General features: G+C 41.3%; 1 protein-coding gene across 2 annotated transcripts in view; it reads left to right on the top strand.

The window, feature by feature from the left end:
• Nucleotides 1–13,656: 13,656 nt before the first annotated feature.
• Nucleotides 13,657–26,630, top strand: part of LOC118329739 (cGMP-dependent protein kinase 1) — a 77,119-nt gene continuing 64,145 nt past the window's right edge. The window contains exons 1-2 of one of the 2 annotated variants that reach the window (XM_035664010.1): nucleotides 13,657–14,279; nucleotides 24,701–24,867. In XM_035664010.1, coding sequence (XP_035519903.1) covers nucleotides 14,023–14,279; nucleotides 24,701–24,867 — 424 coding nt within the window. In that variant the 5' untranslated portion in view covers nucleotides 13,657–14,022. Of the gene's footprint in view, nucleotides 14,280–17,474; nucleotides 18,109–24,700; nucleotides 24,868–26,630 lie in introns of those variants that run through there. The other variant, XM_035664008.1, reaches the window with a different exon arrangement.

Genomic DNA, 26,630 nt, shown 5'->3' with positions numbered 1-26,630 from the left:
GTGTGTATTTCGGCCTGTGTGTGTTTAAGAATAAAAAATGTCCCCAATAGGGGATTAATAAAGTATATATCTTCTTCTTATCTTCTTTAATTGTACAGCAGATTAATATTCTCTGCGCTGTTTTGGTTCACGTTTCGCAATAACATATTTGAAGGACTGCAAAATGACCTCAAGATACATTTTTAGATCTCCTAAATTGCCAACTATTTTTGAGATGTGGCGAGGTCGTTAGAGAAACACCGCTGCACAGTCTGGAGGCCTCTTTTCATTTCAAGCTTTCTCTCAGGAAACTTGATATGATCAAAGCACTCCAGGCCCAGAACAAAGGTGCCACTGGTGCTGAACACGCTGACGGTTGTAATGATGATCATCACGCACAACATTAGAAGGGGCTGGTGAGATATAATGCCACCCACTCCACCATCAGGGCTCCACACGCATGTCGAGCTATGAAATGACCAGAGCTTAAAGAGGCAACCGTGTCATTTCCCACCGCTAACCCCTTAAGTTTATCCTCGCTTCAGAGGTTGCTCATCTCGCCACGCTCTGTCAGTTGGGCCAACACTCCCTAAAGCCTCAGACCACTTGAAATTACATTGCAGTTTCAGACCATCTACCACTGGAGAGGTGACTCAGTAATTGGAAGTCATAATGGCCAATATGACAAGGTGGTGATTTTCAGTAGTGGAGGTCACCCCTGGGCCATGTCGCACCCCAACAAGGTTGGGTACGGTATGTGAATGTGACTTTGCTTCTTCTACCTTCCATAATGTTACAGGCTTTGGACTGAGTCCCTGTCTGAGCTGAATTTGTCTCAGAACGACATACTGTGTGATATAACAAGTCAAGAGTCAACTTGCGCCACTCTCATGACTGATAGAAACAATCTTCCTGCCATCTGTCCACAGGCCTTACCACCAGCGCTGGCACCACAGACCGAACAAATAGAGACGTCAGTCATCTCACCACTCTACCTGGAAGGCTGATTTAAAAAAATATATATTTTGGAATTGTACTTTATTTTGATACTGTAGTGATGGTAGAGAGTGACAGGAAAGGTTGAGTGAGGAAGGGGGTGACATGAAGCAAAAGGCCCAGGGGCCGGATTCGAGGCCAGGCCACTGCGGAAAGAAGTCAGCCTTGATATTTGGTACACACTCCACCCGGTGAGCTACTGGGGCACCCTGGAAGGCTGATTGCATCATCCTTGAAGAGACACTTTGATCTCTGGCTTCTGAGTAGTTTATTTTAGTTGAGGGATTTTGGAAATAGGCCATGTCGCTGACACGTTTGGGTGAGCAGATGGCAGACTGATTCCTGTCAGATCCTGGTTGCCAAAGTGTCATTTAGATAGAGACCACACCGCTGCTGAACTGTGGCTCTACTTGCATCTACAGATCACAGTAATGTGAATTTAGTTTGTTTTTCAATGACTTTCAACTAATATATGCCTTAATTTATCAAGCAGTGTTTAACATCTTACTACAGCAAGTATTACTGATAGGTGCGGTTGGGTGGGGTCAGAAATTAGGAACATCAGCACTTATTTGAAGTCGAGTTTCTGGCAAATGCACGCCCAATATTCACTCTCCTTTTAGCTCTTTTTGGTGTCCACCACCATTTTAGCTGCTAAATGCTCCAATCAGTTCACCTGCTGGAAACCGCTGCCTGCTGAGTCTGGAAACAGCAGCGAGACTGACGAAAACAGCAAAGTTGCGAGTCTCAAAAACCAAAATAAGAAATTGAAAGATGCTAAAAAGCTGTGTAGCCCCTTGACATTACATTTGATAATTTGTTCCATTGTTGATCTAAAAATATTTATTAAAGCAACTTTAATGTTGTGAATACCCTGATATCCAGTACATACTGTAGTCATGATACATGCAGATGTTTCTGGCTATTGGTAGGCAGAGGGCCACGTCTCCTGATATTTGACAACCTGGGAGAAACGACAGGTAAAGGCTGCACCTATTTGCTCACGGCAACCACAGCAGCAGTGTGTGGCCTGGTAACGTCCCACCATGGGGTCAAGTTCTGTCATCTGAAACAAGAACATGGCCCTCAAACCGTTATGTGAAACTAAGATTGGTCTTCTTCTTGCATTTTCTGCTGGTCATTCCACAGATTCACAACTTCTTGTAAAAGCCCACAATGAAATGTTAATGTGTCTAAATCCAGAAAATGTTCCTTTTTCCATCACTATATGTTGAGTCAGAATCCAGACCTGAAAAGGCTTTGAAAGGCCTATCAGCAGGGAATCAATCGATACAGAATGATTTTGAAATATGGCAGCCAACTGCAAAGTTGACTGAGAGTGAGCCTCCCTACTCCTGTTGTCTCCTCCTGTGATGATTCTCGGTGGATTTGTGAGTAGCACTGATGATAATTCTCGACAATCACTGTACTCTCATGCTTTGTCTCCTGCCCCGCTGTCTGCCTGACTGACTGCTACACGTGGTGTCATTTTCAAACACCAAAAGCCTCAAAAACCACAGAGACAGAGCAGCCTTTGATCCAAGATGTCATTGTGGCTTTTTTAGCTTTGGGATGACATTTGGACGCTATGAAAGAAGAACAAAGCTTCGGTCAGCAGATGGGGAAACGGTAAAATGTCAGCGATAAGTACAGACTCCACAAAGTCTTATGTAACACTCTATGTGGCTGTCATATGAGTTCAGTAAGTTACAACATTACCAAGGACAAATTAATGACCATATATAGAGAGTGCTGTTCAAGGCCAAACAGATTACAACCTTCAAGTACCTATGAGTAAAATACTGGAGCACTACCAGCTTCATAGGATGTTCCTCTGTAGTTCAGTAGCGCACCAAAGACTGACAATCTTTAAGACAAGTGTTATTTCAAACGTCTTAGTCTGACTCTGTAATCTTTGATAGTCAAAGGACACTGTGTTCTGACGCTCTGGCACTGCTCAACTCAAGAGTAGAGCCTGTAAAAGCAGGTTCAGTCACTGCTTCATCTTTATAGTATTTTATAAAAGCTGATTCATGTAGCAAATCCTCTCAAGCCCTCTTTGTTAAGTGATCATGCTTTTTTGGCCGTGGGAACGTTTTGCTCTGCTGTATAAAAGTAGAAAAGAGGTTTGTGTAATGAATACTGGAGATAAGATAAAAAGAAATGTATGTGTTTGACATGTCTTAAGTGACACTGCAGCTGAAATCTAAATCTATACTGGATGGTGAGTGTGTCCACTGAATGATGCTGTTTGTCTTGATGAGCATGTACGAGGTCAAAGGGTTTCCACAATAGGGACCTGCATGGCTGATTTACTGCAGCACACGCAAATGAAGAGGGATCACCCCTGCAGCATGAAGACTTGGTGTGTTTCCCGGCAGCCATGCCCAACTTTGAACAAGATATCTCCAAGCGCTCCTTCAGGCTGAGTCATCCACCAGTTATTTTTCCACTACGGTTAGGGAGAGAGAACAGACATATGCACTCATAGAAAACACGGTCAGATTTTTTTTTTACTGCATTTGCAAAGTCATAAGGGTCTAACTTGACGAAATGCAGGGTGAGTATACTGTTATGTAATATAGGCACATATTCATCCAAGCATCTATGAAGGATGTCTGTTCCTGTTAATATCTCTCACACTAACGCCCTGCCGTGATATGCAAGATAGAGATGGCCACTCAGCTCCTACATATTACATTAGTGAGCAGTTGGCTCTGGAGGCCTGTCCAGTTATTCTGGGTGAGCTCCTCTGGCGCCATGTGATGTCGATTGGAAATGAAGAGGGCGTCGCTGGCTACTAGGCAACTGCAACGTAGCACAAATCAGCAACATCGCAAGAAAAGCGGCAGATAAGATCTCAATCTCTCCTAATATCAATCAGTCTGGTCTTTGTTATGCAAATGTGGAAATAACATTTGCACGTAATCAGCAGTGAGCCAGCTCCTTCTCGCTGAAGGATGGTTTCTTGAATCAGACATCAAAGCAGATCGGCGCATTCAGCTGCCAAAGAAAATTAATGATGCTTTTTTTTTATCACAGTCACTCAATCTTTTTAACAGGCAGACTTGGGAAACTACTCAAACTCTTTTGGGCCACACACTGACTCACGTCAATCTGAACGAGACAACAATAAGAACGAGGCAAGGCGAAGGAGGGAAACAAAAGATGTTCCAGTGTGTTTTTTTTAAATTTTTATTAAGGTGGTGGAGGGAATCTCAGTATGTGGATGTGACTGAGAGGCAATGTGTGGGCATTTATTCTCACGTTTTCCCACTACAGTCTCAGAAGTGACAGCTGAGACAAGACACCATGTCTTTCCTTCCCCCGCTTCTAGCACACACAGCCATGGGCAAATGTCAGTCAAAGATGTCAGCCTTTTGGTTTTCTGTATCATCTGTATACTCGGCACCTCTGGATCTTGGGTGCATTCACATGAATACAGTGTAATCTCTTCTCTGTTCTTTGTGTGTTGCTGCATATTTTTATATTAGTATTCTTTTCCTCATTTCACTCCTCTCATTGCCTCTGTTGTTTCTATTTTTCTATTATTACTGGACAGCATTCACTAACAGGTCCTGTAAGTGCTTTCAGACACTATTTTTACAGCCCCATCCAGTTGGGGTGACGGTAAATGGTTTCACAGTGAAGGGGGAGGTGGGGGGTTTGTTAACCTTATGTAGTTTGCTGACATGCTGCAGGTGGTGGCCTGTTGAATGTCCAGCTGAGCCAGGAATGTGGAGGCCCTTTGGGTGCAAAGCAGACAGTAACAACCGTGCAGACAGGAAAGGGTTCTCTTAAGGAACTAATGCTGGTACTATTAGTATATTAAAGGAATGCCAAATCTTCGAGTCACTGTTTGGAACAATAACATAAAAGGCTTCAGATGAGCATTTAGCTGCAATGCTGAGACACTATACAGCCAGGTCTTTAGGTCACAGTAGGAATCATGAGAAGGGTTTAGTTCAATGACAGGATTGGGATCAGTATAATGGCAGCAAGCTAAGCTACGCCATCTGATGACCCTTTCTCTGTCGGGCCCTCGGGGTCTCCTACTGATTTATTGTTGTCCCCCTGACCGCCTGTGTCTATCTTTAGCTGCGCAGACTTTTATGAGCTTGCTGAAGTGAAGGCATGCTGTGGCACTGTTGTCAGAGCTTGCTCCAGACGCCTGGACCGGCCTCCTCCATGACTTGTCCCTCCATAGGTTGTGCAAAGCTAGCTTAGTTTGCTGGGAACCCTGCAGAGATTGGCATGTGTCAGAGGAATTCAGGGGTCCGGTAGCTGTGTTTTTAGACTTCTATAGCTCACAACTGCTACTGTCTTCTAGCTGCCCAGTGGGGAAATTTAAGAAGTACATTTACTCAGGTGCTGTACTTAATTACACATTTTAGGTCCTTGTACTTTACACTTTATATTTCTGCTCCATAACTCCATTATATTTTTACTCTACTATATTTATTTGACAGCTATAGTTACCAATTAAGATGAGCTAAAAAAATATGATGCATTATTATACTTTAAACTACTTAATGCTGTAATGATAAGTTGATTGACATAAAATAAATCAGCAACTATTTTGTTAACTGATGTATCGTTTAATTACTTAATTATTTCATGAAATTAAGGACTTTCCATGTCCCTCATAGAGTACACTAAATAATTTTGTGGTTTGGACTTTTGATTGGACAAAATAAGATAGATAGATAGTAAAGGTGTCACTTTGGGCTCTGGGGAATTGTGATTTTCCATTTCTCACTCTTTATTGGCTTTCTACAGACCAAACAAGAAGAAACTATGGTGTCCACAAAAGATGTGAAAAACACTAACAGCAATATATCTAGATCCAGTATTTAGTTGGTCCGATCTAGGCTACTGTGGAAACATGGCGATTCAACATGGAAGACGACCAGTGGCATCTGTAGATAAAAAAGGCTAATTCTAAGGTAATAAAAACATAACGTTTTCTATATTCAGGTGATTATACACTAATGAATGATGTTATGCATGGTTCCATTTATGCCAATAGATCCTCCTAAATGTTACACACTGAACATTTAAGGAGATTTTTATAATAATACATACTGAGTAACATTTTCAAATACATGACTTTTATTTGGAGTATTTCTATAGTGTAGTACTGCTACCTTTACTTAAATAAAGGATCTGAATACTTCTTCCACTCCTGTAGCTACCTATGACTTTACTTTCTTTACATGGTAATCAAAACATAATTTAAAGCTACATAATGATGCAGTCCTCTTGCAATAAGGGGAGATGCCTGTGTTTGAGCTTGAGGTAAGTGTTGGAATAATAAATATTCTGAGAATACACTCTGACAGCTCCGAGAGCTTTGAAGAGATTCAGGAAGGTTTTCAAAGCACCGTGGAGCTATAGGAGCAGACAAAACCTTTTATCTCAATAAGGAGGCGATGCTCTGTTTCAGACTCAGCCATTGGTCAGAATCTCAGCACGCCTCCTCTTCATTCATCCATAATGCACACAGTGTGATGGAGGACAATTTAATATATGTGTGCACAAGTGTGATATAAGTAGTATTTAAAGATTTTTTAAATGCATATTTTTTAATATTCCTACAAGGATGATTATTAATCGGTGTAGAAATGGTTAGAGGCTTTGACTATTTCGTATCATTGTTGACCCATTTTGGCAGTCCTTTATAAACAAAGCTGTTGAACATATTGTGATCAAGCCTTCTTTAAGTATTTAGTCTGGTCTAAAAAAGCCCCAAACTCTGGAAGAAACATCCCCAGAAGAAATTCAAGCAGCTCAAAGACTTAGAAAACTTGGAAAACTAATTTATTAATAAGCCTGCATTTCCTCGTTGCTTGTTGTTTCCAGATCTATTCTTGTTTATACTGTTGTACTATTTATTGTTTGTGCTCATTATTAGTCCATATTTCTGTTGCCTGTATGTTTTTTGTTTGTTTTAGTTCTAGTTTTGGGGTCTGTGCATTTTTCTCATTTTAAAGTGTCTATTTTAATAAACTTTGCTAGGAGTCTATTGTGAAAGTGGGGAAATGAAGAAGACCAAACATAAACCTCCTGATATTTAGTCTCTGGAGAACATTGTCTTGCAGGAACCTCTTGTAGCATTTTGAAGAAACCTTGTAAGTTACATCAAACTTCATCTAAGTTACATAAAACATCTTCCTTGTGATAACAGGCATTGACCTGAAGCTGAATAATGAGCTAAGGTGCCTTGTAAAAGCTTTGCAGATTATAAAGATTGGTAGAAGAAGAAGATGTTGAAGCTGTTGAAAAGTTTTTGGCTGAGTATTTGGTCAATTTGGCTTTGTTGTTTATCATACTAGCAACAATTTATAATCAAAAGACATAATGCTCCATGGGAATATTCAGGAGATATTAAGTTACATAAGTCTGCTAAGTAACCCCCCCAAAACTAATGTAAATGAAAAATATAATTAGTTATGAAACTACAAACAGGCCACATACTGTAAGAGTGATTTTTCTACCGCAAACGTCCCAGAATGACACTGCCAGAAAAATGTATTTTTGTAAACTTTTTTTTGGCCAACCATACTTCAACTGAGTGCCAGAGGTGATCAGTCAGGTCGGGTAAAGTACAGCTAATAATCAGCAAAATATCACAGTTCAAAATGTGCTCTATCAAACGGTTGAGAGGACCATTAAAGGGCTAAGAAAACATGCTAAATGTAAGACTTTGTACATAGAACTCATTGTATGTAAAAGCTTTGTGCACACTATATCACACATATTATATCTCCCTGACCTTCGCAGAAGAAAACCTGGCACACAGCCTCCATATGGTGTGGTTTACATCGGGGGAGGAACGTGCTCTCTCAAACTAGCTTCCATTAAACGCATTCCTTGTTAACAGCCCGATAACGGCACGCTAGTAGGGCCCAGAGATGTGACTCATCACTCAGGTGTGTTTACAGCTTGTTACGCAAGAAAAAGAGGCTTCTCTGGAGACAGACTACCTCGCTTTGAAACACATGTTTGAAGCTCCAAGAAACAGTCAAAGCAGCTTATCCTCTCAGGCAGTTATTCAGCACAAATGTGTCGCAGGTGACGACCTTTTCAAACACGTGCTTTCGCTAACACAAACACGCGGGAATGAGAGGCAGAGCGAGACTGTGCTCATGTATGTGTGAGGCTGGAGAGGCTGGAGGTGAGCTACAGACATCAACAGGGTCATTTCATTTCACACAGAACCATCAATTACATCCCACCACTACAACTATATGAGTTTGTTGCTGTAGTGCAGCGGCTGCATTGCCAGCTGGGGGGGAAAGACGGCTATTTGTTGTCTTACAGCCTGATAGATGAGAGGGATTCTCCACAGCTTATGAAACATGTCTCTTTTCATTTGATAAAGCCAGGGCTTTGTCCATTACTCTAGATGGGTATCAATAATGTGATAAGTGCAGGGACAGGCTCTGATGACCTGACTAAAATGAATAAATATCTATATATTTATATCACAAACCAGGCACAATTTTGTCTGTAAGATGGGTAAATAAAGGCTGATCATCATACGACTTTATTCACTGCTAAGATAAACTATAACAATAACCACATGCAGGAAACAAAAAAACCTGTCTATTTTACTTTAATGGCAACATCACAGGTGTTTTGTGTGTCAGACAGCATGGGACAGAGACCCCTCTGATACATTAGGAGCAGCAGAATATAATCCTGTTTTGACCAAGCAGCTTCTATTTTCTCCAGAAAAACTGAGTGATCTGAAGTGGATTTAGAGAGAAACAGGCAGACCGATAAGAGCTCATCACGATGTCTGCCTGTATGTCCTCTGCTCTGTTTATCCATAAAGCAAACACTTTCAGACGCATTTACTTATCATGACAGGAAAACATCAGCAGAAAAAGATTGCACTGCCAAAAAGGAATCTCAAGAAAGTAAAAAAAACTTGTCTCTGGGCAATGAGTAATCTTGTTTTAAACATGTTTTGCATTAGAAAAGTATCTTGCTTTAGGATTATATATATGTAACGTTCCTACATCGTAACAAAATGTTCAGAAAATACAAACAACACAAGCAATTAGAGAAACTGCAAACTGAAGTTCTTAATTCTAGTTTTATATGAGTAGACTTTGGTAGCTAGTATGGCTATTGTTAGCAAATACCTACAATAATAATGTTTAAACTAAAATAATAGTTCTTCCTTCAACTTCAATAGCTCTACTCCAACTCCAATACCTTTCTTTATGCCGCACAAGTGTTGTAAAGTTTTTGATTGTATTTTCTCAATTTGCCCGTGTTTTATTTTTTGTATTTTGAGCTCTCTGGGCCACCATATGGGAGTGAGGTCATTAACTCTGTTAGTCACTCAGCACACCTGGAAGATGACGGGAATGCAGCATTCCAGCCAGTGACCCCTGACCTTCTGTTCACCTCACAGATACAGTTTCTCCTCTCTGTAACAGCAGTCTATTTCTTCTCACACTAACTGTCATGTCATCTTTGGATCACAGCGCACGGACTTTCCCCTTCAAGCAGCGATCTTTTATCAAGCTGAAAATGCTAAACAAATGTGGAGATTTAAGTTTTCTTTCCTTTTTAAAACTGAATATATTTGGGGGTTGGACTGTTGGTTGGACAAAACAAGAACTTTAAAGATGTCAATTTGAGGAAAATTGTGATAGTCCTATTTCATTATTTTCTGAAATGTTATAGTTATTTATGGATCATTGATAGTTGGAAGAGCTGGAAAGACAACTGGACTAATTAAAACAAGCAATAACTGATTTTTTGGTGGAAACAAGCTGTGAAAACAACACCGGACATATCTTCTTTTAAAGGTTCTTTATGTAACTTTCAGAAAACCTGTGATAATAATGACACGAAGGGCTGTTAAGTGTTAACTGTCAGTATCAGCGCTCACAGCATGTAGGAGCATCAGCTAAAACACTGGAAAATATATTGCAATCATATTTAGAATAATGTTACTCTCTGTAATCTTCCTATATTTTATCTGGAGCAATGACTCCATACTACTAACTAGCTTGCCATTTACAAATCACATCATCAGCCAACATCACCAAGCAACCAATACCAGACCCACACCACGCAGCCAAGCCACAGCCAGCAGGTTATCCCCAGCTTAGTTTAGGCTGCAGTTAGCCTGCTTGCAATAGCGATAGCATTAGCGAGGAAGCAAACTAAAGTTATGGAGTCGGCTACAACCCAACCACGCTGAATTATGTTGACCACAAAGCTAGTTGACAGTATTTTGCATATAAGATAGCTAGTCGTCTACATTAGCAGGCAAGCTAACTTCAGCAAACTAAAACCATAATATCACAATATTTTCACAAACTTTGCATTAATGTTACTTTGGACTTTGTGGTGGTATTGTGGTAGGTGTCGGTCAAGTTAGTGGATTTATAAGCTGACTTTAGCTAGTGTTGCACACTGTTGACACTGTAGTGAAAGAGAACCAGTGTTTGGTTTGTCCGTTCTACTTTGCTGTAGAAACATGGCGGTTCAACATGGCGGCCTCAATGGAAGGCGACCTGTGGCGTCTGTAGATATAAAAGGCTCATTCTAAGGTGATGAAAACATAGCGATTATTACTGTCAGGTGATTGTACGTTAATGAAAACATACCTATGTATATTTAGTTAGAATAGAATAGAATAATCCCAAACACACACTGTAGCCATAAGTCAATGTGGTGAAGCTGTTAGCAAACTCTTGTCTAATTACAATTCGAACAAATACGGAGCAGCAATCCCAGTGTTGTTTTTCTGTCCACTTGATAATGAATTCCAATAGTCACTCTATTTCCATCATTAGCTTGAGTATCCCAAAAAGGCCAGAAACCAAACAACAAAATATTGATTATAGCTTTACAGATGATTTGTCTCTTCTTAAATAATTTACCACAAGTCGCCTTTGAATGAGAATTTTAACAGCCAGATGTTAGTTGCAAAAAAAGTTGAAATACACCTTATCCTTGCCATCTGATTTTGACAGTACTGATGTAGGAAGACAGGAAGGAAGTATCATTACTGCGTTTGCTAAGTCAATTTCCTGAGCCCTGGTTTTATCCATCTCCAGTGTGAGCCGAGTGATCAATCTGCAGCTCTGGATATGATATCATGTTACAATGTGAGAGTTAGCATATTGATATTGCTGCTGAAGTGCAGGATTTGCTGTAGTTTTTTACGGGACTGAAGAGGCTCAGAAATAGATTGCCCTGGGCTAAAGCATCTCTACTGTCCTCGTCACAATGATGTCTCTCTCCGTCTTTCACCTCCTCCCAGCGCTCATCTCACCTCTCCTGGGATGGCAGGCCCAGGCAGGCGACCAGCTGGAAGTGTCTCACTGGGATGGCAACAGAGACACCAAAAGCACAGTCAGACGTAGTATCAAAGGCAAACAGGGGCTCAAGGGGGAAGATTCTCCAGAGATACAACAACATACCTCTCCTACCATTGCATTTACAGTAATCCCCTCTAAGGTTTCCATACGGGATGCTGGCATGATCTTGTTTGTGTGTCTGCTGGGATTTTAGCTTTGTGAATGGTTACATAAATCTTTGTATGTAAGCGTGTGCGTGGGTGATAATGATGTGCAAGCATATGTCTGGGTATACCCAAGATACCTCTCTCTATTTCTTCTTTGTGTGTGTGTGTGTGTGTGTGTGTGTGTGTGTGTGTGAGTGAGTGTATTACAGGAAAACAGTGACTAATGTCTGCCCTCTTCTCTTCCGTAAGCTGATCTGTCCCTGAGGCGAACGAGAGGGCACCGGCTTCTCTCAGCCCGGAGACGCTGTAGAAACACTGCAAAGACAGCACATGAAGCCTTTATTACGGCGCAGTAATCTCAGCAATGATGAAGTCAGTGACGCCCGTGAACGGCAGCTATCGCAAACAGTCAGAGCATCTTTCTCTGGGTGGCGCAAGGTTAACTTGCCGTCTATTAGCTAACCCACAACATCCAAGGGAGATGACCCATGTAGTGCTCAGACAACACAAGCTGAAACTGGTAGTGCAGCATTACTCACTCTGTGTAAACATGGGAATAGTCGAGTGTTGGGGCAACATAGATATACCTTCTTAGGCCAATGATGCTCATATAGCCATGGTGATAATGTAATGAGTGTGTATAGGTACAGGCACTGATACTGCGTATTGATTGAGGTAATGACATAACAGCAAACACAGTTTAATGCAAAACCAATTGATGCTATTCTTCGTCTTTTTTGTCCGAATTCATGAATGCTCTTTTCTTGAACATGATGTCTGTGGTGCTTTTTTTTTCAGTGTAACCATATTCTCCGTGGAAATGGACAGGGTCACAGAAGGTGACACTTAATTTACCACTGTCATAATGGGCACAGAGTCTGCTGCATACATAATTAATCGATCACTGTTTTCCACATTGATAACAGCACTACCCCAGTCCTCACCTTGTCTTTTAATGCTGATTACATTCACTTTGCTGCTCACATATCAGCGTGCAACAAACTCACAGAGAGAGACACAACAGTAAAGAAGCGGGTCGTATGTGGGCGTCATGATGAGAGCCGCTGCGGTCTACACCTGATAAGCGCAACTATCAGGCCATGTGAGAGAGCATTTTGGAAAAGTTGCAGGTTTAAGGGGCAAAGAAAATGTCAAATAATGTGCAATTACACCTGTATAGCCACGCTTTCCAGCAACAAGCATCCATTTCAAACCCAAAAAGAAGGGGTGGGAAAAATAAGAAGGCAAGCAGTAGACAAGGGTGAGATATGTTGAACTACACCAGCAAAGGGAAGATCTGTTCACTCTATTTTTAACTCAGAATCTTAATGAAACATCCCCCTAGCGCCCATGAGCTCCCTTTTTTCCCCTCAATGAATTCATTGAGTTGAAACAGATTTAGGCAGTAGGATGAAAAATGCTGCATAGAAATGACTGGCTGGGTTTGGAGATTAATATTAGACTTAGACTTCAGTCCGCACACCAAGAAAGGGATGAGCACTGTTGTTTCCAAAGTATGTAATTACTGATTAATCTGATCAGTGAGATAAACACACTCGGAACCTGTTGTGTAATTACTTTATGTTGGATTCATACAATAATAGCCACTTTCTAAAAAATCTTCTGAAGCTATGAATCATCAACTACTCCTATTTGAGTAAAGTCTAGATTACATTGTTTTAGATTAGAAATTAATTTTTTTAATTTAATTTAATTGTGTTTTTAAATTGTTTTTTTCATCCTTTGAGTTCCTAGAAGATTGGATCAATCCCAAACACATGCATATAAAAGAAATAAATAGCACTGAAGTGCAACTGAGGAGCAAATCACCAGAACACACAGAGGTCATTAGCCTTATAGGGAGATTACTGCCGCCTCACTGATGTGTGCTTACTCCATATATCTAATTGGACTATTGCAAACAGCCCAGTCCACTGCCCTATGGAGCGAGTGCGGGACAATTGATTTTTTTTTTTGCAATAGGTTAGGTCTGGGAGGTGATGTGGGTGTTTAATATTGCGCTCATAGGGGGCTCGGGATTGTGCAGATAGATGGTAAACAAATATTTGACAGCAGCAGCAGCAGCAGCAGCATTGGGATTCCTCTGTGGTGTGTTTGCAGTGTGAGAGGCGGAGAACTACAGGAGTTGTCTCGGCTCTTTTAGTGCCCAGTCTGACGGCCTGCCTGCGTCCTCGGAGAGGAAGAGCTGCTGTAATTGGTTTCTCAATGAAGGATCATCAGCTGCTCCCCGGAGGCTCGGTGGACTGTAGCGTAGCGCCGCTCTATCAGCCGTCCGCCGCCCGGCTTTAAAACACCAGCTTTGCTCTTTTTCTTCTGATATAAACAAGTGGGCAGCGAGGGGGGATTCACGGAGCATCATCATCATCATCATCATCACCCTGCGCGTCTTTCTGTTCCCGTTTTTCACAACCTGCGCGAGTGCTGGGAGTTTAACATCGTTTCTTTTTTTTCTTTTTTTTCTCTCTCTCTCTCTCTGTGTGTCCACGTCGCTGGAGAGAATCGCGGCAAAGTTGAACGCAGATTTCAACATGAGTGACCTGGAGGACGACTTTGCCAAGATCCTGCTGCTAAAGGAGGAGAGGATACGGGACTTGGAGAGGCGTCTGGCGGACAGGGAAGACGAGATCCAAGAACTGAAGAGAAAATTGCACAAATGTCAGTCTGTCCTACCCAGCGCTCAACTTATTGGACCGAGGACCCGCAGGGCGCAGGGCATCTCCGCGGAGCCTCAGACGCACCAGGACCTGTCAAGGCAGGCGTTTCGGAAATATGCCAAGTCCGACTGGTAAGACTCTTTTCAGCATGGGGTTGGTACTTTGTTGCCCATGTGTCAAGTCGTGTGTGTGCCCCCCCCCCATTTTAAAACATCTTGAATGTTTTTTACTAACAGACTCTTTCCACTAACAGAATCCAAAAAGGTTTGCCATGAATGGTGCGAATCGATATCAGGAAGCAACAACTCTCTCTCAACAGATATGTGATTGAAAAAAAAAAGTGCTGTTAGTAGCTCCACACACTCACTCAAACACACACACACACACACACACACACAGGTTCTTGTGGCACCACTTCAGCTTCACTATTTCCACAAAGCGTCTGTTTTCGACCTTTTCTTTCTTTCATTTTTCTAAATGGGAGATGGAGACGTTTTGCCATGAATGGACGAGCACTCTCATTCTTGGGGCCGATGACGCAGCTCCAAGACGAGCTTCAGAAAGAGCTCCTAATTGATCAGATCCATCATGGCATTCCCACAGGACTCAGACAGGAGGAAGTGCGATGCATTATTGGCTTTTAGTAGCTGGACGCTGAGGACCCGAAGTGCATGTCTGAGGATATTTAATACTCCATTAGAAAACGCTTTGTTTGGCCATATGCTTCCTTCATCACCTTTAGCTGCTCGTTTTAGCGTCACTGTATGTTTGTCCTGATTTTGAGGGGTTTCACATGAGGCCTGGACCTGAATAGTTATCAGTTAGTATCTCATGTTTTCACTTAGTTTGAATCTATTCCGGTTGATTCTGCTGTAATTGCTCCCAGCAAAAATTTTCCATCATCTGGATGATTTTCTTGTTATATTGATGTCACTCACGCACAAGCAGAACTCACTCTGCTGACTCAATTAATGTGATAGACAATGGGGTTCATTTTATTAAGATGGCTAGACAATTTCCAGTCTTCATTTGCATTAATAAACTGCAGACAGGGAAGGTTGTCATTTGCACTCATTAACTGATGCACAGTGTGTCTTTAAACAAACACAGAGTCCTGAGGCAAAACAATGACATAAAGGTACTTGAGAATGAGGTATGGAGGACATGAATGACCCAGGTTCATTGAGAAATAATGACGAACAAGCTATATTCAAGTCAGAAAATAATCAAGTGTACTAATCATATTGTCAGCCTTTCTATAGGACCAGGGTTCATTCTGAAAATGGTCAAATTATGCGTCAGCTCATGAGGCACAATAAGTGCTTATATGGGCCATCAAGGGGACAAATGAATTGCATGTGTCCATTCACTCTGTGCTGCGAACAGGAAGTGAACCTGTTTGCATTTTGTAAAAAAGCACCGGTGAGATGACGTGATTTCTCTTGGTGCCACCGGTGTCTGGAGGAGGGCCTCCACCTGTGCCGCCTTGCCCGCTGGGTCGGAGACGGTGTGACCCCCATTAGAGTCAGGACGTGGCACCAGCCGGCGGCCTAGCCCCGCTCATCGGATTACCGCAGCATGGAGCAACGGATCCTGTTTCTATTGATCTGCATAGGAAAAGGGCTGAGCTGGATGGTTGGAGAGGTGAAATTTAAAGCGCAGAGGTGCTTTGAAGGGCAGTGGGAGGGCCTTTTGATGATGGGAGGATGTGTGTGGATGCAGCCTTGGACTGGGGGAGAGCCTGAAATCTCCGGGCACCTGCAGTTTCCTGATATAAAGGAAAGTTTGCTGCTGCTCAAGCTTTGTGCCCTGCGCCCTTCCCTTGACAGAGATAAAAGAAGAAAATATAATCTTTAATTAGCTCAGAGGAGAAAGGCTGCCTGGGCTTCATTAGAAGTTTGGGTGTTTGCACTTAGAGAAGAACCCAAGAACACAAATCTTTATATACATAGAGGCTAAAGCTATTATTTGAATTGCTTAACCAGACAATTAACTGCACTGTTTGTTTAACAGGAGTCCTCACAGTTGCTTTGTCTCTTCAAGTCTCACAGAAAGCTGAACTTCATACTTTTTGTGATGTCTTGAAACATGTTTAGCATCGTTTGCTAAGCTGCTGGTCTGCATTTGTTTTCACATATTGCACACAGGTCTGCTGTACATGTCAGCATTTACAGTGATGGAACAGATTGTTCATTCCCACAGAGCACATTGCTCGGTCATCTGTAATGCAATGATACAACATTGGAGGATCATTTAGTGTTTTCTTGCCTGAAGAGCAGAGGCACGCCACCTTGTTGTCTGATGAGTCCATGCATTAACCCACCACAAGAGGGCAGCTGTGATCTGTTATTAGACCACCTGTCTCTATCCAGGGTTGTTTACATGCTTTCTGTCAGGAAAAAGATGCCCTTTGCCACACACACACACACACACACACACCAAACACACCTATCCTTACTGCCAAAGAAATCTCATTCACCTCGCCTTTTGTCTGGCCTGTGAGTGACTCCCCATCCTCTCACGGTAATTGCTGTTATAGCCTCAGTAACTCCTCATCCTATCAGATTGTCCTTGGCAGTTTATCCCTCCTCTGAATTTGTCCAGAGAGCAGGAGGCCAAATGCTGTTCGCTGAGCTTCAGATGACTCATTGGGATAATGTGGACAGACACAATCCACACACAACACAAGATTAGATGAGGAATGTGGATCTGCTGTGGAGAGCCCTGCAGCCTGAGTAGCTTTGGCATTGTCATGTCTGCTGCAGCTGCTGTTTGACAGTCTGTAAGATTATAATTTTTTTTTTTTGCCTTCAGCACCTCCACTTGCTCCACTTTGGAATCTGACACACAAATGGATAGTTGCTGGACAGGGATTTGGGAAAAGTGGAATTAATCTTTAACATACATTGTATGCCTACCATACACGAGTCCACTCTAATAGATTCAAACATTTTCACTTTGGTCCATGTAGACAAAATACACAATACAAGCAGCAGAGCCATCCTATATAGTGGATGAAAAAACGCGTTGTTTATTTTATACATTCAGGTCCGTTAAGTTTCCATCACCTTCAACTTTCATTAAGGCTCCGGTGTTCATCTATTTGTAACTCAGCAGCCTCGGGGAGAGTTGCTGAGGTATGATGACATGGTTCTCCGAGCAGTGGGGTTCTCACCGAGTCCATTATTCATGTGAGACGAGCGCGGCTCTCTCTGGAGTGGCAGACTGCACTGTGCCACAGATTCCTGTAGGCGCCCTTCTCGCCATGCGCTCTCTCCGGGTCGCAGCCTGACGCACTCGGGGAGGACGGTCCTCCGCTGTCACAGTGCCGAGGGAGGGAGCGAGCGAGAGAGAGAAAGAGAGAGAGAAAGAGAGAGGGAGAGGGAGAGATCGGGCAAACTTTGCGTGATTGTGGTTGAGACGCTTTCACCTTGGCAATACCACCGAACATACCTTCGCTTAAATTCCCAGCATCCGCTGGTGACGGACAGCGGCGGAGGAATCCCCCCTCAGGAGAGACAGGGGCTGCATCCCCTGAAGCCGTTCATGCCGGATAAAGTTTATGGGCAGCGTGGTAGAGGAGAGAGGATACAGACCCGGCTGCGAACCTTTCGGTAAACTTATTGGGAAGTCGCTCTTGTCGCAACCAACTGAAATGGGCACCTTGCGCGACCTCCAGTACGCGCTTCAGGAGAAGATTGAGGAGCTGCGTCAAAGGGACGCGCTCATCGACGAGCTGGAACTGGAGCTCGACCAGAAAGACGAGCTCATACAGAAACTACAGAACGAGCTGGACAAATACCGCTCCGTTATCAAACCGGCAACCCAGCAGGTCCACAAGCAGAGTGAGCTGCACGAGCAGCAGCGGACAAAGAGGCAGGCGATTTCGGCCGAACCCACCGCCTTCGACATCCAGGATCTTAGCCATGTCACCCTACCTTTCTACCCCAAAAGCCCACAGTAGGTGTCCGAATTATAAACGCTTAATATTCACTTTTTCATCTCTGATTTTGCACCCCCCGTTGCGCTCCAGTTTGAGTTCATTCACCCTTTGCCACCTTTCTGATTCCTGTGCGTAATGTTACGTGTGGCGCAGCAGGTACGGCACCTGTAGCACATTTGGATGATGCTGTGGTGTTCTCTAACAGACACACACGCAGACACACACACACACACACACACACACACACGCAGACACACACACAAACACACATTAGATATAATGGGAATGTGATATGATGCCGTCAACTATGAAAATGAGAGAAAAGATATCAGGAAACTGTCACCAGTGACAGTTATCAATACGATTATCAGCAGCTAAGTGATAAAAGGCAGAATATCAATAAGCCTGATCATAGACTTGCATGAGACAGGAATGAAATGTCATCCAGTGACAGGGAATTATAGGTTTTAGAGAGCTGATGATGGCAGCTCTGTGTAATGTACCGGTGCCTATTTTATACAAGCTGTGATTCTGTGACAGGCAGTCTTAACAGACTCTCAGTGCATGTTTACCTTATGATTTCTCTCTTCTTTTCAAACTCATGCAAACACACCTCTCTCTCCAAGCTCTACTGGGTCTCCAACATGAGGTCTGGTTCTCAAACTGGCACCCAAATAACAGCCCTCTGTTGTAAGATAATCCAGCTGTCTGTTGGGTTTGAACTTAAAGGTTATGTTATTATGAATCAATACACTTACCCCCCTGGTGGGCAGGAAGAATGTCTACACTATTTTACATTTTCAAAACTAAATCCAGCTTTGGAATGCAGTGCGGGTGAGTTAAAATTATGGGTAAATGATCTAGTTTTAAAAAGGAACAGTGCCATATGAAATGCTTCTATTCTCAGACTGTGCAGAGAGATCACACGTGTCAGATATGAATGTCATTATTCAGTCGACACGCAAACTCAGCTCCAAGGATTTCATCAAAGAAGGTTCAAAAATGAAGGGGGTTATTCATCTGAGCAGAAAAAGCCATTAGTCTTTGTTATACCTGTCAGCTTTGCATGTTGGAAAAACATAGAAATCATTTCTTGTGTGTGATTCTTCATTTTCTTTGTCTGACTGTCATAAATAAAGCCAGAACAATGGCTTGGAATGGCAGATGAGAAAAACACAATAGAGTAACCATTTTATTATGATAATCGTCTTCATCCTAAAGCTTTTAATCTACATGTGTGTTTCCATTAAGAGATTTCTCAAAGAGGCTTTCAGCGAGACCTTGATTGGAAAAAATATCTCCAAAATATCAATTTGTCCTGCATTTTGACATTTCGGGAAGAGTGTGACATCTCAGCTGTTAAAGAGTTTTAGTGCAATCATCTGTGAGTTAGAATGGGGAAAGGGTAGTTTGAGATTTGAAGAAATGACAGTGGTTTTGAATGATTGCATGATTTCTGCTTACAGGGGAAAATGACATGATAGAGCTAAAAACTAACTTATTTTTTATCAAGCGGTTGTTTAAACTTCCATCAAAGCCTCTCAACAACAGCTTCAATTTGTCTGCCATACCTTTTCACACTCTCCATCTGGCAAAGAATGAGAATTGTGTCTCTCTTCGAATAAGCATATTATACATAAAAAAATTATGATTCAAAGACTGTTGAATGCAAATGACTTGATCATTTTGGGCAGTGTTCTTTTATTAGTTCAGCTTTATTATCATTATTCACTTTATCTGGACATCTATGCTTGTGCAACTTGCAAAAGTTCATTCATGAATACTAGTTAATTTGTTTTTGTGCGTGACTTTTCTAACTTTTGTTATTGCTCAATGTAGTATAGAGAGGTTTAATTTTTTTATATAAAAAATGAAAGTACCTTCATGGGATAAAAACAACTCCATTACATTAAATGTTTTGGTTATTGAAGTGTAGCGATAATGCCTGTTGGATTTGGCTAAATGTTTATATTTTTCTTTCATTCCCACCTACTTTATCATCTTTACAAGGCCCATAGAGCGTTCTTTACACACACGCTAGCCATCCCTCTCCCTCTGTCTGCCTCTTATTTCCGTTAGCCTCTCCCACTTTTCTGCCACCCCTCTTCTTTTTTCCTCCTAAAAGAGCATATTTTCTCCTTTTAAGGAAGGCTGAACTTGCTCAGCCCCAAACTTCACTAGTGGATGAAGGCAAATATATCATCCTCACAAAGGAGAGGCAGGCAGATGTTATTATAAGGGTCTGGTTGGAGGACGTTATGTTGCCATCAGAGGCTCAAGTCGGGGGGTCCCAATCAGGGTTGAAAGGGCCAGAAATCTGCCGAGTGGAAATTTAACAGAAACAGGGTCAATGAGGCAGATTTCCACTTGGGATAAAAATGGATTTCCAATTTGTTAATGTTAGTTTAGTTAATTACACATGGAGTTCTGCTAGCTCTGAATACAATTAAGCTGATTTTAAATCGTCCCAAACTCGCGCATCATCAAAGTCCAAAAAACAGCACATCACAACTTTATTAATGTTTACACCCTAAAACCTAATGAGAGCTGTCAACGTTAAATAATCTTTTCCTCCTGGTGCTGAGTCTCTCCTGAAAAAAAGAAAAAGAAAAAGGGAAAGAGGATTGTGAAGCACAGTGCACATCTGAACATAGGATAGGGTAGGAATTTAAAAATAGGTGCAACACCTCAGTCGCCTCTTTTCAATTCCCTGGAGTAAATAGTTCTGACTCTCAAGGGTAGAATAAAAAATATCTTATGAGGAACCATTGCATCATCCTGGTACCTCTGTTGGAGCAGCAACTTCTCTGTCCCATTGTAGGTTCAAATCATTGAATATCCTGAGACTTTGTCAAGCAAAAATGAATTCCCCTAAAATATATTAAAAAGGCACATCCACAAATGACAGAAAAGTCTAGGATAATGACACCGCCATTGGAAGACACTGAATATCTGAGTTTTGTGCAGTGGCCTATACAGTAAATGGCCTTTCAAGGGAGAAAATGCAATATACAATGTTTTATGAACTGTTATTGAGATTAGTACATCAGTTTAGAAATATAATGTAAGAAACACCCCTGAGAAATGAAGTAGGACAATACGTACCTACTTGTTTGTACTTAAGTAACTAAGCTGTGTTTTCCAATAGATTGTGACAGCTAGCTGATGTTGCTTTTTAGTAATTTTGTTCCTAACTTTTATCCTTGAGTATCATTGTTGTCAGAGAGTGAAAGCAGAGCTGTTTGGGGACACACAGGGCCTGAAAACCTAATTGAAAACTCATCAGACCGTTGAATGCAAAACACACATTAGGGGAACCACGTTATTGATATTTCATATTTTCATCATTCCACTTACCTAAACCTGAACTAATTCAGCTGATGGTGTAAAAACTATGCACTTCAAATCTGAAGATTTGAAATGTATATTTATGCGGCAGCTGTGAAAGCTGCTTTTCAGCGGGTACCTCTCACAGTTTGGGCAATTTTTCATCTAAAGGAGCAACAGTTTCTCCAGAGATTTGATAATGTGTCTGAAAGATTAATGGAAAAGCATTCATGTGACCTAAAAAGTTCTTAAAAACACTTACAAGAGCATATTCGCTCAGCATGTAACGCTAAAAGAAATTCTGGGCACCACTGATATTGTATCATGGCAGTGCTTGGAGCTTTGTTTGTGTAGTTGTGTGGTTTGTGTTGGACGTTGCTGCAGGCTGTCAGTAAGCCTGTATGTGGTGGGAGCGCTGCTTCATAAATACCTGCCAGGTTATTTGCTCTTTCAGCTATAAGCTCCTCAGGTGATCAGTTTCTGAAAAGGGCACGAAGCACAAAAAGGCAAGAGGCAGTTCACCGGTGCCTACTATCAGGGAATAGAGAGGGCTTGCTGTCTTTCTTATGAATTATGGTATAAAAGCTTCACTTTCCAGTAGGAGGGGACTCCTTGTTGGATTAACCTTGATACATATAATTAACCTCATTCATCCAGCTGACACTCTGTCAAAACCAGCCATGCAGCACTCAGCCGAGCAACTCAGACTCTGGTGATGACATGCTTCAAAGAATGACTGATCTTGACTCACTGTTCAGAATCTGGTCAGATTTTTCTCCCATCTCTTGACACATGTCTTTGTGTCCGAGAGGATCGGACTGACGCTTACTTTGACAGTTTCACCGCTCACTGCCTCTGGCCTTCATTCACCTGTTGTCAAAACATGGACACCTTTTATGAACAAATGTCTGTCCTCTGTTGATGGTACATCAGTAGCGTCTCATGTGTAGGCCTTGATTTAAATGATAATTTGACATAATGTCTGCCCTTTCATAATGTTGTCTAATTCCATTTGTCCCACTTTTCTCTTTAGCCAGCCAGACCAAGTCCTCTTTTACCTGTACATCGAGCTGCACCTTGCCGACTGCACATTAGCTTTACAGTTAATTACATTTGGTCCCTTCCATGCATAGTCACTGCAAAAACTTACCTGTGGAATGCCCTAATGACTGCAGTCTGAAGGCCGATCTGGCTTTCAGAAATGCACCCCTGAGTGGAAACAATCTGCCTCCATTAGGCATGGATTATGCTATTTATTGACTTGTTCCAGCATTTGGAAGGGATAAAAAGGCTTCACCTTGACGTCTTTGAAAGGAGGATATGTTTTTTCAAAAGCTACTTTGTAGTTTGAGTGAGACTGTAACTGCCTTATAAATCAGCATCATTGCTAAAATTATACATCCAGATCAGACTGGGTTTATTCTCAATCAATTTGCAAGACTTTTCATTATTATGTACAGTCCTGCAGTAGCATAGAAGACTTAGTTGTAAAACTGAAGGCCTTATATGCTGTCTATCTTTGCTCAATTTGGTTTAGGTGACTCATTCATTAATTGGATAAAGATCATTTATAAAAAGCCTACAGCTTCTGTTGTTACAAAACAAGATATTTCAAATCCTTTTATAGAGGTACACACCAGAGCGATCTTATTTTGCTGTTTATCTTCGCTTTAGTGAATCCTGCAATACATCTAATAACACATCGGGGTACTTCAGGTAAGATCTCGGCCTACGCCGATGATGTGATTTTATACATTAATGATGGTAAAGCTTATATTGCCCCCTGCTAGATCTATTGAACAAATTTGGCTCATTCACAGGGTAGAGAATAAGATGGGTCACAACTGGTATATTCCTGAAGACCACAAGTTTGGGTATCGCTACAAGACATATTGGCCAGTTATTGAAGGATAATTGGGAAAAATGAAACAATTGGAGAAAAACATAGATTTTGTGGTTGCCCTCCTGCCAGTAACCAGCAAGAAATGCCTGCATGGCCACAGATTGAGCACCTGTCTTGCAAGTTTTCATATCTTAGCCCTACTTAACAGTCCAAACAAGGCTAAAAAAAATATTTATATGGGAATAACCCCATAATCCAAAACTCCTTTAAAGTTTGGTCTCAGGTGTTATCAATATTAAAAGCCCCTCAAATGTACCTGGACAATGTGATATGCTTAGAAGGAGAAGTGTATCATCTCTCTCAGAGATTTCTATCACTTCTTTTCAGCGACTGCAGCAGATATTCCAGCTCCTGACTTTGCGTTTCTTCCATTTTCATCACTTGCAACACTTTTTAAGGGCTCATGTCCCACTGCTCTAATAAAGCATATACTAAAGGTGCTATATCTCATTTTTACAACTTTCTACAACTTTTATATAGTCCATCATCAAACTCATTATTACAAATTACTGCAAATTACAGAGTCGAAAACCTGTTTTGAAAGTATTCACAAGAGTTCAATAAATAGTAGGCATACTTTGATACAATTCAAAGCTGTGCATAGATTGCACTTCTCTCCCACTAGACTACACCCAAGGAGGAATCAAGGAACTCTGTCTCACCCATTCTTACAATGTCATAAGTTACAAACTTTTGCTGGTCATTTATTTGCATTGCTTACATTGATTTTTTTCCCACATGGTTTTTAATATGGAGTTCCCCCCTGCCACTTTAACCATGTAATATGGATTGATTGAGCGAGATAGAGCGAAGTATAGTTATGAAGATCTCTATCCATACCAATTCTGGAAATCTGAGAAACTCCCAACATTTGATATGTGGCTAAAGGAAATAGGAAATGTGTTATATCTACAGAAAATCAGATTCACTATGGCAACCAGAGAGGGACCCTATCCGAAAATCTGGCAACCGCTCATTAGTCTGATTGAGAAATTGGAGTGAGTGTTTAATGGTCTAACATATGTCATTACCTTGTGACTTATGTGGTAAATTATGTGTAACTTTTTCTCTTGTGTGTTACTACCAATGTTGTTTTTTCCTGTGCATTTGTTGTTTGTGTGTCTCCTCCACTGTATTTGTAACTGCTGATCAAAACCAATAAACAGATGTTGAAAAAAAGAAAGAAGCAACATGCCCGTCTGTTGAACTGGTCAACATACTTCTCTGGATTGTACAGAATATTTTCATTTCCACCGAGGCTTTCGCTTGAGACATGTGTGTGACACTCATCATGTCCTTCTTCAATGAAGAAACACCAATGCCATATGAATTTGTGTTTGTACAGGTATGATCTAATTTTGTTTCACCTTGTCTACCAGGTCAAAGGATCTGATCAAGGAGGCCATCTTGGACAATGACTTCATGAAGAACCTGGAACTGTCGCAGATCCAGGAGATCGTGGACTGCATGTACCCTGTGGAATATGGAAAAGACAGCTGTATTATTAAAGAAGGCGATGTGGGCTCACTGGTGTACGTCATGGAAGGTAAAAGCACACATTCACAGAGATAAAATGTTTCTCTCTTGTGGGAACTGGGAAGAGTAGAAAGGCCCTCAAAAAGGAGTGTATCATTACATATAAGTATATAATAAAGATTCAACAGGTTCTGTAGGGCACTGTCATGGCAATGAAAAAAAAATGAAAGGGCATTATTAATGGGTTTTTGCTAAAACTGAAAACTACAACACTTTGCAATGCTGTATGATTCACTCATGTCCCTTTGATTTTGTTTTGTATGATGCTGTGTTCCCACTGAGTTCTTCATATTTCATTCTTTTTTTAGCAGTATCGTCTCAGCATGTGGTTTGTATTTTACTTACCTACTTTTTGAAAAAGAGCAGTGTGGGCGCTCTGATGACAGGACAACAGCTCAATGTCCATGTTGGCACTGATGGGATTTGTGAAAGGGCATTTTTGCTACATGATTTGTGACGAGCGATTCGACTATAAAATGTTCAGAGAGCCATCGTCCCTGACAATGGATCTGACCTCAGGGAGAATGGCCTCAGTCAATGCTTGCACACGATAATTGATCATTATATAGAGGTGAACTTGGACATTCACAGACATAATACAGATTAAAACATAGAAATATAGAACATATAAATGATTATTATTGATCCCTTTCTCTATAAAACCTTTATAACTCGCACTTGACTCTGAGTTGCATGGGCAGTGTCACTCTAAAGAGGATTCAAGACCTTTCAAGGTGGAAACACCTTTCTAACCAACATGGCAGAAAAATGAGAGAGAGAGAAAAAAAAAAATGAGTCACAATAAGCTTAAATCCTGTTGGTATATAGACAGTGGCATTTAAAGGTTAATATTTTACTAGGAAGACTGATGATATTGATTGTTTACTCTTGCTGTTTCATATCGGCCACCCACCTTGATTATGGGGTTGACAAGACATTTCCTGGATGCCCCATGCGGTCTAACATGGTTAAGAATAGATCTATGGAACAAAAATTTTAGACTTTTTTTTTTTGTTGAGTATTGCTACCACAAATCTATAACTCCAAAACATTATGCTCTGCGTCTGGCTCTCTCCAACAGAGGCAGGTAGGATTTGTCGCATCAGAAAGGACTCTAGAGACAGGCAGTGTCTCTGTTTGGATGCCAGTAGAAGTGTTATGGCTGCTTTTTGTCTTCATCTGGTCTTTAGTGAGTCACTGAGTCTGAATTCAAAAACCGTCTGCGGTGCATCTAAGAATTGTGACTTTAGAGGTTATTGTATTAGGGAGATGACTCATAGTTATATTGAGCAGTGCACCAGCAGGGGTCTTTTTTTACTATGTTTTGTCAGCTATGATTGAAATGAATTACTGCTGTCTTCAAATCCATCAGTGTAATTATAACTAAGTATAATATTAACAAAAGTATAGATGTATTTCTAGATCAATAAAAGTGACTCAACGTTTTAGCCATGCTAGTGGCGTGGAAATGCTGGTCGGTCGGTAATATCTTAACAAATACTGAATGGATTGCCAGAAAATGGTGTACATTCATGGTACCCAGAGGATGAATCCTGCTGACTTTCAAGACTCAATACCTGCTAAACTAATGACTTTCCTATCAGCCTCAGCTGTACTTTGCATTTAATGCTAATTAGCAACTTAAACTAAACTAAGTTGAACATGGTAAAAATGATACCTTCCAAACCTTTTCATTGTGAGCAGGTTAGCATGCTGATGTTAAGACTTCATAGAGCTGCAAGCATGGCTGTAGACTTTTATAGTCTGTCCCAA

The sequence above is a fragment of the Morone saxatilis genome, unplaced genomic scaffold, assembly GCF_004916995.1.
Source record: "Morone saxatilis isolate NCDOM2014 unplaced genomic scaffold, NCSU_SB_2.0 Contig19, whole genome shotgun sequence".
In the NCBI taxonomy this organism is placed as follows: Eukaryota; Metazoa; Chordata; class Actinopteri; family Moronidae; genus Morone; species Morone saxatilis.
Note: the sequence above shows the minus strand (reverse complement) of the source record. Positions and strands in the feature narration are given on the sequence as shown.